The 15,984-nt window shown below is 45.9% G+C and overlaps 1 protein-coding gene across 4 annotated transcripts in view; it reads right to left on the bottom strand.

Annotated features, from left to right (window-relative positions):
* Positions 1 to 15,984, bottom strand: part of LOC120943285 (hexosaminidase D-like) — a 65,122-nt gene that overhangs the window by 25,290 nt on the left and 23,848 nt on the right. For all 4 annotated transcript variants that reach the window (XM_040356495.1, XM_040356496.1, XM_040356494.1 and 1 more), the window contains 3 exons: positions 15,825 to 15,934; positions 15,459 to 15,546; positions 3,014 to 3,178 (listed from right to left, as the gene is read on the bottom strand). In XM_040356495.1, coding sequence (XP_040212429.1) covers positions 3,014 to 3,178; positions 15,459 to 15,546; positions 15,825 to 15,934 — 363 coding nt within the window. The remainder of the gene's footprint in view (positions 1 to 3,013; positions 3,179 to 15,458; positions 15,547 to 15,824; positions 15,935 to 15,984) is intronic.

The following is a 15,984-nucleotide window of genomic DNA, read 5'->3' on the forward strand; positions in this document are numbered from 1 at the left end:
GGGGGTTGGAACCAAATATCTCAAGTTTGGACTCATCAGACCAAAGCACAGATTTCCACTGGTCTAATGTCCATCCCTTGTGTTCTTTAGCCCAAACAAGTCTCTTCTGCTTGTTGCCTTTCTTTAGCAGTGGTTTCCTAGCAGATATTCTACCATGAAGGCCTGATTCACACAGTCTCCTCTTACCAGTTCTAGAGATGTGTCTGCTGCAAAAGGAAGAACCTAGAATATGAAATATATTTTCAGTTGTTTCACACTTTTTTGTTATGTTTAATTCCACATGTGTTCAATCATAGTTTTGATGCCTTCAGTGTGAATCTACAATTATCATAGTCATGAAAATAAAGAAAACTCTTTGAATGAGAAGGTGTGTCCAAACTTTTGGTCTGTACTGTATATGTATGTATATCTATACAGATAGATAGATAGATAGATAGATAGATAGATAGATAGATAGATAGATAGATAGATAGATAGATAGATAGATAGATAGATAGATAGATAGAATTCTGAGTTTCAAAGTCAGAATTCTCAGAACCTGTGTAATTAATATGCGTTCAGTTTTAAAGGACTGTGGTGTTAACCCTATCTAAACACCCCAAAAAAAGTTGATGCAAAAAGTGATTTGTAGTAGAAATACGTATGTTATACAATGGATGGGACCTAGCGGTATCTACTTCAATATTTTCCAGCTTCCAGGGGCATTGGTAAGATTTGGTATATACAGTACATAGCTACATTGGTCCAGGATTAGAAAGACTGCAGATAGCAGTTAGGCTGGTCACTGCTATAGCATCTCTGTCAGTCAGGGGGGCTCCTGCTGTGAATAGGAATTCAAATTTTAGCCCATATGCAGGAGATGGTGGAAATGTAATAAGAGTGATAATAAACTGCATTAATTTTTTTTTATCTTTACAAGTTATTACACAAAGCACAGGATAAACCTATTTTCATTGTGTAGCACCCTCCTAGAAGTACAGTGAGCTTCTAGGTACATTTTGTTGGCTCCACTGAAATCAGAGTAGCAGGGGTTGATTAATAAGGGCTGCTCAGTGTCTCACAAGCTGATGCTCGGTTACTTCCCCCTGTCTTCCACAAAATTCTAGTGGAAGGAAGAACAGGTCATGCAGCCTGAATATTTATGGGACTCCAGCCAATCCCTGGGGACATGTGTCCAGTTGGTGGTGAGAGTGCCCATAAAATAGTCTGAGGATCCGCGTGCAGAGTTCCTGGGTCCAGTCCTGTTGAAAGAGACCTCTGTGCGGGGGATCTGCCCCTGGGGAAGATTTCAAGAAGAATCTATCAGGAAGACACAGAGGTCCCAGCTAGGCCTAGCTGGGGAGACCTATTTGCAAGATTGAGTGCAGGGATCAAGTTGGGTCTGGAGAAGCTCACTGCAAACAGCCAGAAGGAAGTTGGTGGGGAAAAGAGTCCAGCTGTCCTACATCTCCTTCACTAGCAGTAACTGGTGGAAATCGGCAAGAGGCAACTGATAATTCTGTGGCTGAGTGAGTAAGCAACCCTATTGCTGAGGAGTTAGTGACTGTGTGTAGTTGGAAAGAGTACTGGTCCAAGTCAGCATAGAGATCCAGCTGGACATACATTTTTGTACTGCGCAGCCAGAAAGTGAGGAGTCCTCACATTATTCAGTTCTACAGTTTTCTGGGGTATCCCATGACATCGTTCCCAATAAAAACCGTCAAAAGAACCTCTAGACCACAGGTGTTAAACACAAGGCCCGTGGGCCAAATCCGGCCCTCTAGGCCATTTGATGTGGCCCTCGCACCTCAGCTGCAGGAGAGCTCAAGCCCTCCTCTGGTTCTCCTCCAGACCCTTATAGGTAGATTCAGGTAGGGACGCGCTAATTTGCGGCGGCGTAGCCTAGCGTGTTTACACTACGCCGCCTTAAGTAAGAGAGGCAAGTACATGATTCTCAAAGCACTTACCTCCTTACTTAGGGCGGCGTAGTGTAAACGCGGCGGGCGTAAGGGCGCCCAATACAAATGGGTTGGAGGGGGGCGTGTTTAATGGCAATGAGGCTTGACCTCACGTTTTTTACGTTTTTTGGCTACTGCGCATGCGCCGGGCGCCTACATTACTCAGTGCGCATTGCGGCTAAGTACGCCGTACGGGCCTATTGATTTAGACGTGGACGTAAACGACGTAGCTCCCGATTCGCGGACGACTTACGCAAACGACATAAAAAATTCGAACCTCGCGGCGGGAACGGCGGCCATACTTTAACATTGTTATTCCACCTCATAGGTGGAATAACTTTAGGCCGCCTAAGGCCTTACGGAAACGGCGTAAACCGACTGCGGCGGCCGGGCGTACGTTCGTGAATCGATGTAGAAACTCATTTACATATTCTACACCGGCCGCAATGGAAGCGCCACCTAGCGGCCATCCGAAAAATTGCAATCTAAGATAGGACGGCACAAGTCGTCGTATCTTAGATATGTTTAAGCGTATCTCTGTTTGAGCATACGCTTAAACATAGGTCGGCATAGATTCTGAGTTAGGTCGACTTATCTACTGAAACGCTGGCCTAACTCTTACTGAATCTACCTATTAATTTCTGCTTTCAAGCCATGCATTCAGCTTCTTCCCAGCAGCAGCATAAGGAAAGGGGGTGCACTGTGATGTAAGGGAGAGTGGGGGACTCAACTTCTGATGGTGGGGTGGCTCTTGACATCTAATGTAAGGGGAGGGGATGCGCTGGACATCTAATCTTACAGATAAAACCGGCCCTTTTGAGGGCAATAAATGCTGATGAGGCCCACAATAAAATTGACTTTGACACCCTTGCTCTAGACTGTGTTGAGAAAAATGCTGGGTGCCTGGCTGTGTGTGCTTATAGGTGAAATAAGGATGCATTCACCAGCGGCTCCTATGGGAGTGGGATACAATTGTATCTATGTGAGCTAAACGGAGGTCTATGAATCTGCTTAAAGTTCTTCAATGACCAAGAATAGATACTTAGATGAGGATATGCTTATTCTTGGGTCCTTACCTCATCTGCTCCAATGTGGGCCCAGTTGCTCTTTGGATGCTTGTCAAGAACCTGTGTCAAGATCATCTTCAGCAAGGGCATAGACTCTGTGGAGTGGGGGTTCAGGCTGTTGGGGTAACGATCCACTTCTCTCAGAGCTCTGTACTTGTCATGCTTCAGAATATACTGTATGTGGAAATACAAGATCATTTAGACTCAGACATGGTCCATGTCCCCCACCACATTAGACATTTAATAAAACATTGAATTCCTCACTGTATTGGGCAAAACAAATTGCTCCATGTAGGTTTGCCAATGGCAAGATTACAAGGGGATAGGATTCTGAAAGTGGATGTAAAGCCACTCTCATCCTTTCTAAACTCCTGCCATAGTGCTGATCTATAAGGATATAGATGCCTCCTGCATGTATCCTTACCTGTCAAATGTCTCCCCTCTGTCTGTTATAAGAACGGAAAAACTGCAGATTGTGTGGGTGGGTCTGTTGTCTGGAGCTCGGTGGGTGGAGTCGTGATGTCAGTAGACTCCCCTCCCACCTCTACACTCCCCTTGTGAACATGCATTTTCTCCTGTGTATTCCTTACACTAAATTCTGCTATAATCGCCAACATCCAGTCAAAATCCAGAAAAGTAACCACATGACTTCAGAAAAGGAGTTGGGGTGGGAATTAAAAAAGAATGCCTGTCTCAGGCTAGTGCATGAGATATGTAAATAACCTGTCACTCACAGCAAGGGGGAAGAACGGACACAAGTTTTTTTCCCTGTTTGTCCGTTTATCTCACAGAGAAAAAGAAAAGAGGATTGCTCAGAGCTGGATTAACTCTTTGTGGCAAGACTGGGCACAGATGATAGGAAATCTTATATTGTACATTGTGACATCAAAAAATAAAAATACATCCACTTGAAGGACATAAGAGCTGAGCCTGTCCCATACATGACCCCTATATTCATTCAACACGCATGCTTTTCCATCAAGCATAGATCTCTTAATTTTTTGTATACACAATCAAAATGGGAGAGTGTAAAATCCGGTGCATAGAAACCAATCAGCCTCCAGTTTTTTTTTTTTTTTTTGGGTCAAAGCTTAATTGAACAAGTTGAAGTTGGAAGCTGATTGGCTACCATGCACAGCTGCACCAGATCTTGCACTCTTGCACCACTAAAAATGAGAAAACATTCTGGGGCAGATCCACAAAAGTATTACGCTGTCATATCTCTTGATACGCTGCGTAATTTCAAATTTTGCGCGTCGTATCTTTTTTTTGTGTCTTCAAAACAAGATACGACGCCATCTCGGCTAGATCCAACAGGCGTACGTCTTAGTACGCCGTCGGATCTAAGCTGCAATTTTTCGGCGGCCGCTAGGTGGCGTTTCTGTCGAATTCCGCTTTGAGTATTGAAATTAGCTAGTTACGGCGATCCACGAACGTACGTCCGGCGCATTTTTTTACGTCGTTTGCGTTCGGCTTTTTCCGGCGTATAGTTAAAGCTGCTGTTATGAGGCATACTCAATGTTAAGTATGGCCGTCGTTCCCGCGTAGAAGTTTGAAATTTTTACGTCGTTCGCGAATAGGGATTTGCGTAGAATGACGTCACCGTCGGAAGCATTGGCTTGTTCCGGGAAATTTCAAGCATGCGCACTGGGATACCCCCACGGACGGCGCATGCGCAGTTAAAAAACAACGTTGTTCACGTCAGGTCACAACGTATTTACATAAAACACACCATCACAGAGATTTGAATGGCGCGCAATTACGCCGCCAAACATACACTATGCTGCCGTAACTTACGGCGCGAATTCGCTGAGGATTCGAAAAAATAAATAAGTTATGGCGGCGTAGTGTATCTTAGATACGCTGCGCCTGTCGTATTATTGCGCACAGGTACGTGGATCTGCCCCTCTGTGTACAGAAGAGCTGATGCTAAATGAGGGGATTTCTTTGGGTGTCAAATATTTTATGCTTACAGTAAATGTTACAATGATGTATACCTAAACCCTAATTAAAATCTCCAGTGGGTCAAGAATGACATAATGCATAGAAGAAAAAAAACGTGCGGAAAATGATGCTGGCTCTATAAAAATAAGTAATAAGTAACTTTGTTTTTACAGCTGTTGGAAAGAAAAGCTGTCTCAGTAAATGGAGAGCAACCAATCTGATTCAACTATGCTGCAAAATTACATGTTGTTGCTTTTAGACACTTAGGGCCAGATTCACAGAAGAAGTACGCCGGCGTATCTACTGATACACCGGCGTACTTTCAAATTTGCCGCGTCGTATCTTTAGTTTGAATCCTCAAACCAAGATACGACGGCTTCTGGCTTCGATCCGACAGGCGTACGGCTTCGTACGCCTTCGGATCGTAGATGCAATACTTCGGCGCCCGCTGGGTGGAGTTTGCGTCGTTTTCTGCGTCGGGTATGCTAATTAGCTTTTTCCGGCGATCCACAAAGGTACGCGCAGCCGTCGCATTCTCTTACGTTGTCGCTAGTCGGCTTTTCCCAGAGTATAGTTAAAGCTGCTATTTCGTGGCGTATAGATAGACCTGCCATGTTAAAGTATGGCCGTCGTTCCCACGTCGAATTTTGAATTTTTTTTTTTTTTGCGCAAGTCGTCCGTGAATAGGAAAGGACGTAACTCACGTCTACGTTCAAAAAATGACGTCGGTGCGACGTCATTTCGCGCAAAGCACGGCGGGAAATTTCGAAACGGAGCATGCGCATTTTAAACGGCGCGGGAACGTGCTTCATTTAAATGAATCACGCCCCCTACCCGCCCAATTTGAAATACGCGCCGAGAAATACACTACGCCGCCTTAACTTACGGCGCGAAATCTTCCTGGATTCGAAATTCCGCCAGGTAAGATACGGCGGCGTAGCGTATCTCTGATACGCTGCGCCAGGGTAAAGGTCTGTGAATCTGGCCCTTAATGCTGACAGTTTTTTAAATGAGACTCATGCCTTGTACACACAACCGGTTTTCACAACGAGAAAACTGGCATTTTTTATATTGGTGGTGAAAACCCGGTCGTGTGTATGCTCCTTAGCAGTTTTCTCGAGGAAAAAACTGCCCGCAAAAAAAATGAAACCAGCTCTCTTTTTTTCTCGTCGTGAAAAACGGTCGTGTGTATGCTTTTCCGAGAGGGGGAAAAAACGTGCATGCTCAGAATCAAGTATTCAGCCCAAAGGGTGGCGCCGTTTGAAAGGAACTTCCCCTTTATAGTCCCGTTGTACGTGTTGTTCGTCACCGCGCTTTGGTCGGACGTTTTTTTGCATGAACGTGTGTATGCAAGTCAGGCTGGAGACGAATCACGTCGGGAAAAACGTTGTTTTTTTTTTCCTGCCGAGAAAAATGGTTGTGCGTACGAGGCACAAGGCTGACAATACATACACAGATCAGCCATTGCAAAATCTATATGTAGCACCATGATGTTTAGGCAGGTTTGGTAGTAAATTTACCTGCTAAGTACTATGGGCCAGATTCACATAGAATTACGCCGGCGTATCAGCAGATACTCCAACGTAAGTCCGAATCTAAGGCCGTCGTATGTTTAAAGCGGGGGTTCACCCTATATATAAAAAAAAAAATTAAATTTTCCTCTAGCATTAAATTCGGCATAGTAGCGCGAGCTACAGTATGCCTGTCTTTATTTTTTTTATCCCCGTACTCACTGTGCTATTGTACATTGAAGATTCCGGGGAATGGGCGTTCCTATGGTGAGAGAAGGTGATTGACGGCCGGCCCTGGCACGTCACGCTTCTCCGGAAATAGCCGAAATAGGCTTGGCTCTTCACGGCGCCTGCGCATAGCCTGTGCGCAGGCGCCGTGAAGAGCCGAGACCTACTACGGCTGTCTTCGGGGAGCGTGACGTGCCAGAGCCGGCCGTCAATCATCCTCCCTCTCCATAGGAACGCCCATTCCCCGCGGCAGACGGAATCTTCAATGTACAATAGCACAGTGAGTACGGGGATATAAAAATACAGACAGGCATACTGTAGCTCGCGCTACTATGCCGAATTTAATGCTATACTGTTGTTAAGGAGGGTGAACCACCGCTTTAAGTGTATTCTCAAACTGAGATACACTTAAACCTGCCTAAGATACGACGGCCAGCAATATCTACGCTGACCGCTAGGTGGCGCTTCCATTGCGGTCGGCGTAGAATATGCAAATGACTAGTTACGCCGATTCACGAACGTAGTGATTTTACGTCGTTTCCGTAAGAGATACGCGGCGTAAAGATAAACATGCCCCCTAGGTGGCGTACTCAATGTTAAGTATGGCCGTCGTTCCCGCGTCGCAATTTGAAAAATTTACGTTGTTTGCGTAAGTCGTCCGTGAATGGCGCTGGACGCCATTTACGTTAACGTCTTAGCCAATGACATACTTGCGACGTAATTTCGCGCAATGCACGGCAGGAAAATTCAAAACGGAGCATGCGCAGTACGATCGGCGCGGGAACGCGCCTAATTTAAATGATCCACGCCCCCTACCTGGATCATTTGAATTAGGCGGGCTTGCGCCGGTGGACTTTACGCTACGCCGCCGCAAGTTTACAGGCAAGTGCTTTGTGAATCAAGCACTTGCCCGTAAAACTTGCGGCGGTGTAACGTAAAGGAGATACGTTACGCCGCCGCAGTTGTACAAGAATCTGGCCCTATAGCTCCCAACTGTCCTTGATTTCGAGGGACTCTCCCTGATCTGGAGCAATGTCCCTCTGTCCCTCTTTCCTCCTCATTTGTCTCTCATTTTGGTCTGATCTATATAGTTGTATATAAAATGCACTTTTTATATTTCAAAAAGTGTTTCCCAGTGCTAAACTTTCATCCAATTTCTAAAATGTCGCATTTGTAAATTTCAAAAGCCAATATAAAAGAATAGTAGTGAAAAAAAAAGTCCCTTGTGGATTTAATTAAACTTTTTTTTGTTAATTCTCCTTTAAGGGGGTGTGGGAGGAGGAGTGTCCTATGCCTACATACATTTGCTAGTAGGTGTCCCTCATTCCCATCTCAAAATGTTGGGAGGTATGCAAGTACAGTTGCCTTGGCCAATTGATCAATTGATTCCACCCTAATTCTGGAAATGCTCCATTACTCTCTTCTGTCACTAGATGGCGGGGTATCTGGTGGCATTAGAGAAGACAAGGGCATTGCAAGGACAGATTAGGAATTGATAGAGTGCCTCAGCCAATGGGCAGGGATTTTCTTGGGTCCCTTGGCCTGCTGGGAGAGTGTGCTGTACTGCTCCAGGCTGCTAGGCCAGAGCCTGAGGCCTATCCCGGGGATATCTGGCGGCTAGGCTGTCTGAGGGCCTTTCCAGAAGCTAGAGAGAGCAGCGCAGGGTCCCTCTCGCTGAAGCTTGCTCCGCGAGCAAGCGAGGAACTCTCTCCCGCCAGTGACGCGGCGATGCGTGACGACGTCACACCCCTAGGGGCGTGGCTGTGCCGCGCACCTCCGGGTCTGAAAGGCATCATGGATTCCGTAGTCAGCGGTGTGTATTGTCACAGCTGACTAGGCGGAAATAGCCCAGCACTATAGGGACACTATCTGATTGGTCTTTACCAGACTGCGCCTGATATAAAAACAATGACGCCTGGCCGGCTTTTGTCAGTCTCCTGGCCGCCGACCTGCTGTCAGTATTGTTTGCAGTCTCTGTGTGAGGTAAACATATCTGATTGTAAATCGGATAAGCATGGTTAATCTCCTGCTTTATGAGTCACTTCTAACATTATATACTCTCGCATACTTTTGCGCACTTCATTCAGGAGAGGGATTGACTATTTCCTTCTCTTGCAATTGTTTTCACAGTGCAAGTCCTGTTGCTGTGCCATATACCAGGCGCCTTTTGTGAATGTGCTCCGATAGTCGACTTGTGGACACACGCACAGTCACCCCTACTGTGCAAATTTTGCAAACGGGTAATTTTTCTCCATCATTGATGTATGCTGATGAGGCTGCACTGATGGGCTGCACTGATGGGCACCGATATGGCGGCACTAGTGGGCACTGATAGGCGGCACTGAGAGGTGGCACTAAAGGGCATTGATAGGTGGCACTGAGAAGTGGCACTGAAATGGGGCATTGATAGGTGGCACTGATGGGTGGCAGTAATGGGCACTGATGGGTGGCAGTAATAGGTGGCACTGGTGGGCATTGATAGGTGGCACTCGTGGTCACTTGCAGCTAGCACAAGCAGGGGGTACTGGCAGGGGTTACTGGCGGCACAGAGGAGGCAGATGTGCCTCCTTCCTCTTCGGGACCGATGTCCCTTTCACATAAGCCGCTGTCAGTATGAGGAGAAAAAAAAATGAAAATTGCATCTAAGATCCGACGGCGTACTAAGACGTACACCTGTCGGATCTAATCCAGATGTCGTCGTATCTTGTTTTGTGGATACCAAAACATAGATACGACGCGGGAAATTTGAAATTACGTGGCGTATCAAGAGATACGCCGGCGTAATTTCTTTGAGGATCTGCCCCAGTATATACACACAGTTTTTTTTACTATTACCCCATGATCTTGTCGATTGAAATGAGTCAATGAAAAATGAAAGTACCTACCCTACCTATTATACATAGTGGTGTATAATGTATATGTTGGAAAATAAACTCTGTCTGACCAATGTTTCAGTTACTATTTAATCGCGCTTCCGTCAGGTTTTTATTGCCGTCTGTGTCAGTGGGAAGATATAAGTGAGGGGAGGGTTTGAACTTTTGACAGGTAGGAATATTATGATCTTTGATCCACGTAGTCGTATAACATCATCCTAATTCCACAGACCACACCCTAGGTAGAGGTGGCTGAAACACTACAGCTACCATCAAATTTCTGAATAATCGCAGGCGCCTAAACACAATTGTCAGCGAGGGAAAGACTATTTATAGACTAGGAGGTTTTCCAAGTTCTTATAGAGCTGGATCATCCAAGGGCCGCCATGTTGGATCACAGTATGGTGACCCCCCCCTGATGTTTTAACAGTATGGCCCCTTTCAGACGTACGGACGAACGTTCTGTTTATTACAAGTCCGTTTCTTCCGTCCGGCGTAACGGATCGGATGAATACGGACACACGGTCCGTATTCATCCGATTCCCCATAGGGGAGAGCGGAGGAGAGACGGGGCGGTCTCTGCACTGTGTGCGGGGACCGCCCTGTCCGCCGACAGCTCAGCGGGGATCCCCGATGAGCCGACAGACACACACGGAACGGATCAATTACGGATCCGCTCCGTGTGAAAGAGGCCTATCTCTGACTTTTACAAAAAAAAAAAGAAAAAAGGAGGTTGTTTAAAAATAAAGCTGTATTAAACCCCCAAACCAATAATATAATATATTTTGCAGCTTAGCAGTCATTTGATGTGGTGGTTGCATTATTTTAATTTTTTTTAGGCCTTTTTCACTCTGTTTTCACCTAGTGATCTGGCCAGTAATACACCCCCTGTATTAGAGCGCACCCACTCTGGATGAAGAAGCACAGGAGGCACATTTGGACAGCAGCATTGCCAGTCTGGGGGAAGGCTAGTGTTAGCGTATATAAATTGGCTAGTACAGTACATCTAAAAAGCTAAACGCCAAACTCTAGCTTACACTGCAGTTACACGAGCAGTTAGAGCCCTTTCACACTGGGGCAGTGGGAGCGTCGGCTAGTTTTAGCGGCGCTTTACCGTCATTTTCGCGGGGGGTATTCAGCCACTAGCGGGTCGCTGTTATCCCCTGCTGGCGGCCAAAAAAGGGTTAAAACCACCCGCAAAGTGCAACTGCAGCCGCGCTTTTCCGGTGGTTCGGCGGCGCTGCTGATTTCAATGGGCAGCGCGCCCGCAATTAGTGACCACCATGTAAGCTCTCGCATTACTGTGGTGACAAATTGCGGGGAGGACCAGACAGTGCCGGCCCAAGACATTGTGCTGCCTGGGACCAAGAATGAAATGCTGCCCCCCTCCCAAAAAAAAATCACGCCCACCAAAAGGCCCCCACATTCATTATTTTATAACATGATAACTAAAGGGGACCCGTCATGGCTCTATACATGTATAAAGGAGTATAAAGAGGACCTGTCATGGCTCTATACATATATAAAGGAGTATAAAGAGGACCTGTCATGGCTCTATACATATATAAAGGAGTATAAAGAGGACCTGTCATGGCTCTATACATGTATAAAAGAGTATAAAGAGGACCTGTCATGGCTCTATACATATATAAAGGAGTATAAAAGGACCTGTCAGGGCTCTATACATGTGTATAGGAGTGTAAAAGGACGTGTCATGGCTCTATACATGTATATAGAAATGTTCTGCCCGCCCGCTCCTGTCACCACTAACAGCAGCGGTGCCAGGCTCCTCACAGGCAGTGTCGCCTGCCCGCTCACTTGCTGACTGCTCCCCCCCTCTGCGAGTGTCCTCACAGGCAGCCCGGCGCCGTGCTCCTCACATGCAGCGGAGCGGGTGGAACGGGCTGGCTGGCGGGCGTCAGTATGCTGCCCCCCTAAAAGTGCCGCCTGGTACCCATGGTACCACCCGGTCCCATTGTGGGGCCGGCCCTGGGACCAGAGACAGCCGCCGAGGCACCCCAGAAGACATGGATCGGGGGCACTCTGTGCAAAACGAACTGCACAGTGGAGGTAAGTATAACATGTTTGTTATTTAAAAAAAAAAAAAAAAAAAATTCCTTTAGTGAACCTTTAAGCTTTGACAAAAGAAACTGGAAGCTGATTGGCTACCATGCAGCGCTGCACCAGATTTTGCACTCTCAAATTTTAGTAAATCAACCCCATTGTGAATAAATACCAAATATAGTTTCCCTTTAAGTGCTATAGTGGCGTAAATCAGTCCTGAGTGACAGGATGGGTCCTGAATTGATTCCCAGCATGCAGCACTCACTCTGGGGAAACTGATTGAATCATCAACAGCTTTATGAGTACAAGACTGTTGGAGAAGAGATAGAAATGCAATCCTTTGTGACTCTAGCCAAGCATGAAGAGAACGATCGTGCAGACTGCTGTACAATTAAATTCATTTCATTCAATACGTTCCCGCTTGTCTATTTTCCAAAGGCAAGGGGAGGGTGGGAAATGGAACAGAAATAGAATATGATAACAGGAAGCCATGGCTTTAAAGTGGACAACTTGAGTGCTGCCATCTTGTCCTATGTCACAGCTAACAGCCTCTTGAGAGAAAAGCATGGTTCGAACTTTATTGGCTCTGCCATATTACAAAAAAACATTGTAACCTCTACATAGCCTATTTAAAGCGGAGTTCCGTAAAAAAAAAAAAAAAAAAACATATTATAAGTCAGCAGCTACAAATACTGTAGCTGCTGACTTTTAATATATGGACACTTACCTGTCCAGGGTGCCCGCGCTGTCGGCAGCTGAAGCCGATCTGTCCGTCGGCTCTCGGGTGCTGCCGCTGGCATCTTCGGTAAGGGAATCAGGAAGTGAAGCCTTGCGGCTTTAATTCCTCGGTTCCCTACTGTGCATGCGCGAGTCGTGCTGCACGTTCATACTGGTCCCTGCTGACAGCGGGGGGGGGACAGAGTAGGCACAGGTATCTGCTCCCCCTGAAAAGGTGCCAAATGTGACACCGGAGGGGAGAGGATTCCAGCAAGCGGAAGTTCAATTTTTGGGTGGAACTCCGCTTTAACAAAAATAATGAAATACAAGTGTGAGCACCGGACTGTCAAAATATTCCAGAATTCACTATTATCCTCTTACTCTTCAGATCTTCTCCAGCTGTAGATGGCCCTCAATGATACAGAAATTGGCCCTAAAAGGGATGACATCTCTGAGTTATTACACTGCGAGAGCAGGGTACCGTGGTGACGCTGTCTCAGGGTGTGGGTCCATGATGTCCTGTACTCACTGTATATCCTCAGTCCTCTTAAAAGAGAAGTATGAGAGTTGATCTTTTTTTGGACTCACCTAGGCTGATGCTGCATCTGTCCCCCACCGGCTCGAACAGTGAGAACCAAACAATCAAATACCGCTGTTTGATTGGTTTTCTAGGCTCCCTGAGAAGAGAGCCGATGACTGTCAGCCACCGGGTCTCTGCTCTGCCCCCCGTGCTTACGTCTCCATTAAGCTGGTCATAGATGGATTAAAGTTCGGCCAGTTCAGCAGGTGCTGGAAGAATTTTGATTCATCTATGGCAGTTTCTGTTCAAAAGAAGTCACACTAATTGACTTCTCTAATGGGGGTGTTGAAAGACTTTCATTCAATCAGTACCTGCAGTCAATTGTCTGCAGAACTGATCAGTGTATTCTGAATGCTAAACGCTTTCCCCGACTTGCTCACTCTCCGACTTAGTTGGGGTAGGCGATACACTTTGGTGGGGGTGGGTCAGCCACGCACCATGACCTTTGACCTCTGGGAACCTGCCTTCTGACCCCTGGGGGAGGTCCCTGTTCCAATTCCTAAGTCCTAGCCTTAGTCTTCAAGGGCAAAGTACGAGATTTGATCTCCTTTTTTTTGGACTCATACTTACCTAGGCTCATGCTGCATCTGTCCCCCGCCGGCTCGAACACTGAGAACCGCTCAAATTAAATGCTGCCGATCGCTCGGTTTTCGGGGCTCCCTGAGCAGAGAGCTGGTGACTGTCAGCCACCGGCTCTCTGCTCTGACCCCCTTACTCACTGGAGTGCTGGGCTGTGGAGAGGGTGGGAGCAACTGCCTCAAGCTCTCAGTCGCTTGCTAAGAGGCTGAGCTAAGTGCCGGTCCAGGCATGTGGGTGGATCGCAACCATATGGAATCATTCCCGAACCTGGACTGGCTCTGTGATATTAGCGGGCTTCAATTGAAAACGGCTCACAGGAGTGCAGAACAGAACAAACTGCACTCCTTTGATCCACAGGAGGATTACAGCCAAATGTGCTTTGGCTGTACTTCTCCATTAAGCTGGTCATAGATGGATAAAAATTAAGCCAGTTCAGCAGGTGCTGGAGGAATTTCGATTCATCTATGGCAGTTTCTGTTCAAGAGAAGTCAAACTAATTGAGTGTTGAAAAACATTCATTCTATCAGTACCTGCAGTCAAGTGTCTGCAGCACTGATCAGCGTATTCTAAAAGTGAAGGAGTCTCCACTGTTAGAAAACAATAGAACAGTGGGGAGGTTTCCTCCATCCTCCTCACTTTTGTGGATGGGGGAATAGTTTTTTTTCGATCAGCCAACCAGCTCATCAAAAAAAAAACAACACTTCATATATGGCCAGCTTTAATTGTATGATGGTGGGAGTCATTTAACATGAAAGACTGAGGAATTACTGTGGGGGATGACATCATTGGGTCTAAAATAAGATTTGTATAGAAAATGGTAAGGTTTAATTTATTAAGGGCATCAGCATGTTGATGAGGGGGGTCATGAGGAACCAGCGAAGATATAAGATAAGCAGATTATAAACTCTGTGTTATTAAGATCATCATAAGTCCAAAAGGCATAAAAGATTATGTAGATAGATGGAGAGGGGGGGGGAGCTGGGCCAGCACAAATATAGGTAGATTCAGAGACATTGGCCCAACTTTGCGGCGGCATAGGTTAGCCTGTTTAGGCTACGCTGCCGTAAGTTAGCGAGGCAAGTACTTGATTCTCAAAGTACTTGCCTGCTAAGTTACGGCGGCGTAGCCTAAAGCGGGCGGGCGTAAGGGCGCCAAATTCACATTTGTCTAAGGGGGCGTGTTTTATGTTAATGGGGCTTGACCTGGCGTTTTTGATGTTTTTTCTAAACTGCGCATGCGCCGGGCGCCTACATTTCCCAGTGTGCATTGCGGCTAAGTACGCCGCACGGGCCTATTGATTTCGACGTGGACGTAAACGACGTAAATCCCTATTCACGGACGACTTACGCAAACGACGTAAAAATATTGAATTTCGAAGCGGGACTGGCGGCCATACTTAACATTGGCTACGCCACCTAGGGCCTAGCTTTAACTTTAGGCGGCCTATCTCTTACGTAAACGGCGTAAATGTACTGCGGCGACCGGGCGTACGTTCGTGAATAGGCGTATCTAGTGATTTGCATATTCTACGCCGACCGCAATGGAAGCATCACCTAGCGGCCAGCAGAAATATTGCAACCTAAGATAGGATGGCGCAAGCCGTCGTATCTTAGATATGTTTAAGCGTATCTCTGTTTGAGAATACACTTAAACATAGGTCGGTGCAGATTCTGAGTTAGGTCGGCGTATCTACTGACATGCCGGCCTAACTCTCTCTGAATCTACCTAAGAGTTTCTGGACTATGGTGTGCATGGAGGGAGGGAATTAACTCTTACTTCAGTAGTCAAATTTTATAGCAAGTTCAAAAGTCAAATTTCATAGATGTAAAATATAATTTAAGGAAAAGAAAAAACATGGCAAGTAAGTATTTTAATTCTTTTGAAGTGGGGTGACATGGTTTCTTTAATAATGCAAGCTTCACTGATAGGCCAATATTTTATAAAAGTCATTATTTTACCTCCACGTGTCCAAATGTTTGTATGAGGGGTACCACTTCTAGATTATTTATCTCAGCAAGATGCAATATCTTTACAATGTCCTCTTCACTGGAAATATGAGAGGCAGAGAGTCAGTAAATAAAAATATGTATTAGTGTTACAGTATTTTAGAATTGCTAAACATTTTATAGATTCTTAACAAACAATACATTTGTTTTAAGAGTAAACTGACCTCCATAGCTGTAAGCACTGTGGAGAAATTCATTAGCAAGTCAAGAAAGTGCCACCAATGATAGTGGGATTGTTTTTTTTTTTCTTTGTGTGTCAATAGAAGCAATTCTCTAATGATTCTGTAGCCATTATGAGAACATTACCAAGACTCTCACCTATAAGCATACGGAGACTTCAGGATCTCCAGCTCTCCAGTAAATGGAAACATGTCCTCATATTCAATGAGTAGTCCGTTGGCCCCCAGCTTGGAGAACAATGGAAATATCTAAAAGAGAAGACACACAAGGCAAAATTATTGGAGAATCATCTTTTCTA

This window comes from Rana temporaria, chromosome 6, assembly GCF_905171775.1.
Source record: "Rana temporaria chromosome 6, aRanTem1.1, whole genome shotgun sequence".
Classification (NCBI taxonomy): Eukaryota; Metazoa; Chordata; class Amphibia; order Anura; family Ranidae; genus Rana; species Rana temporaria.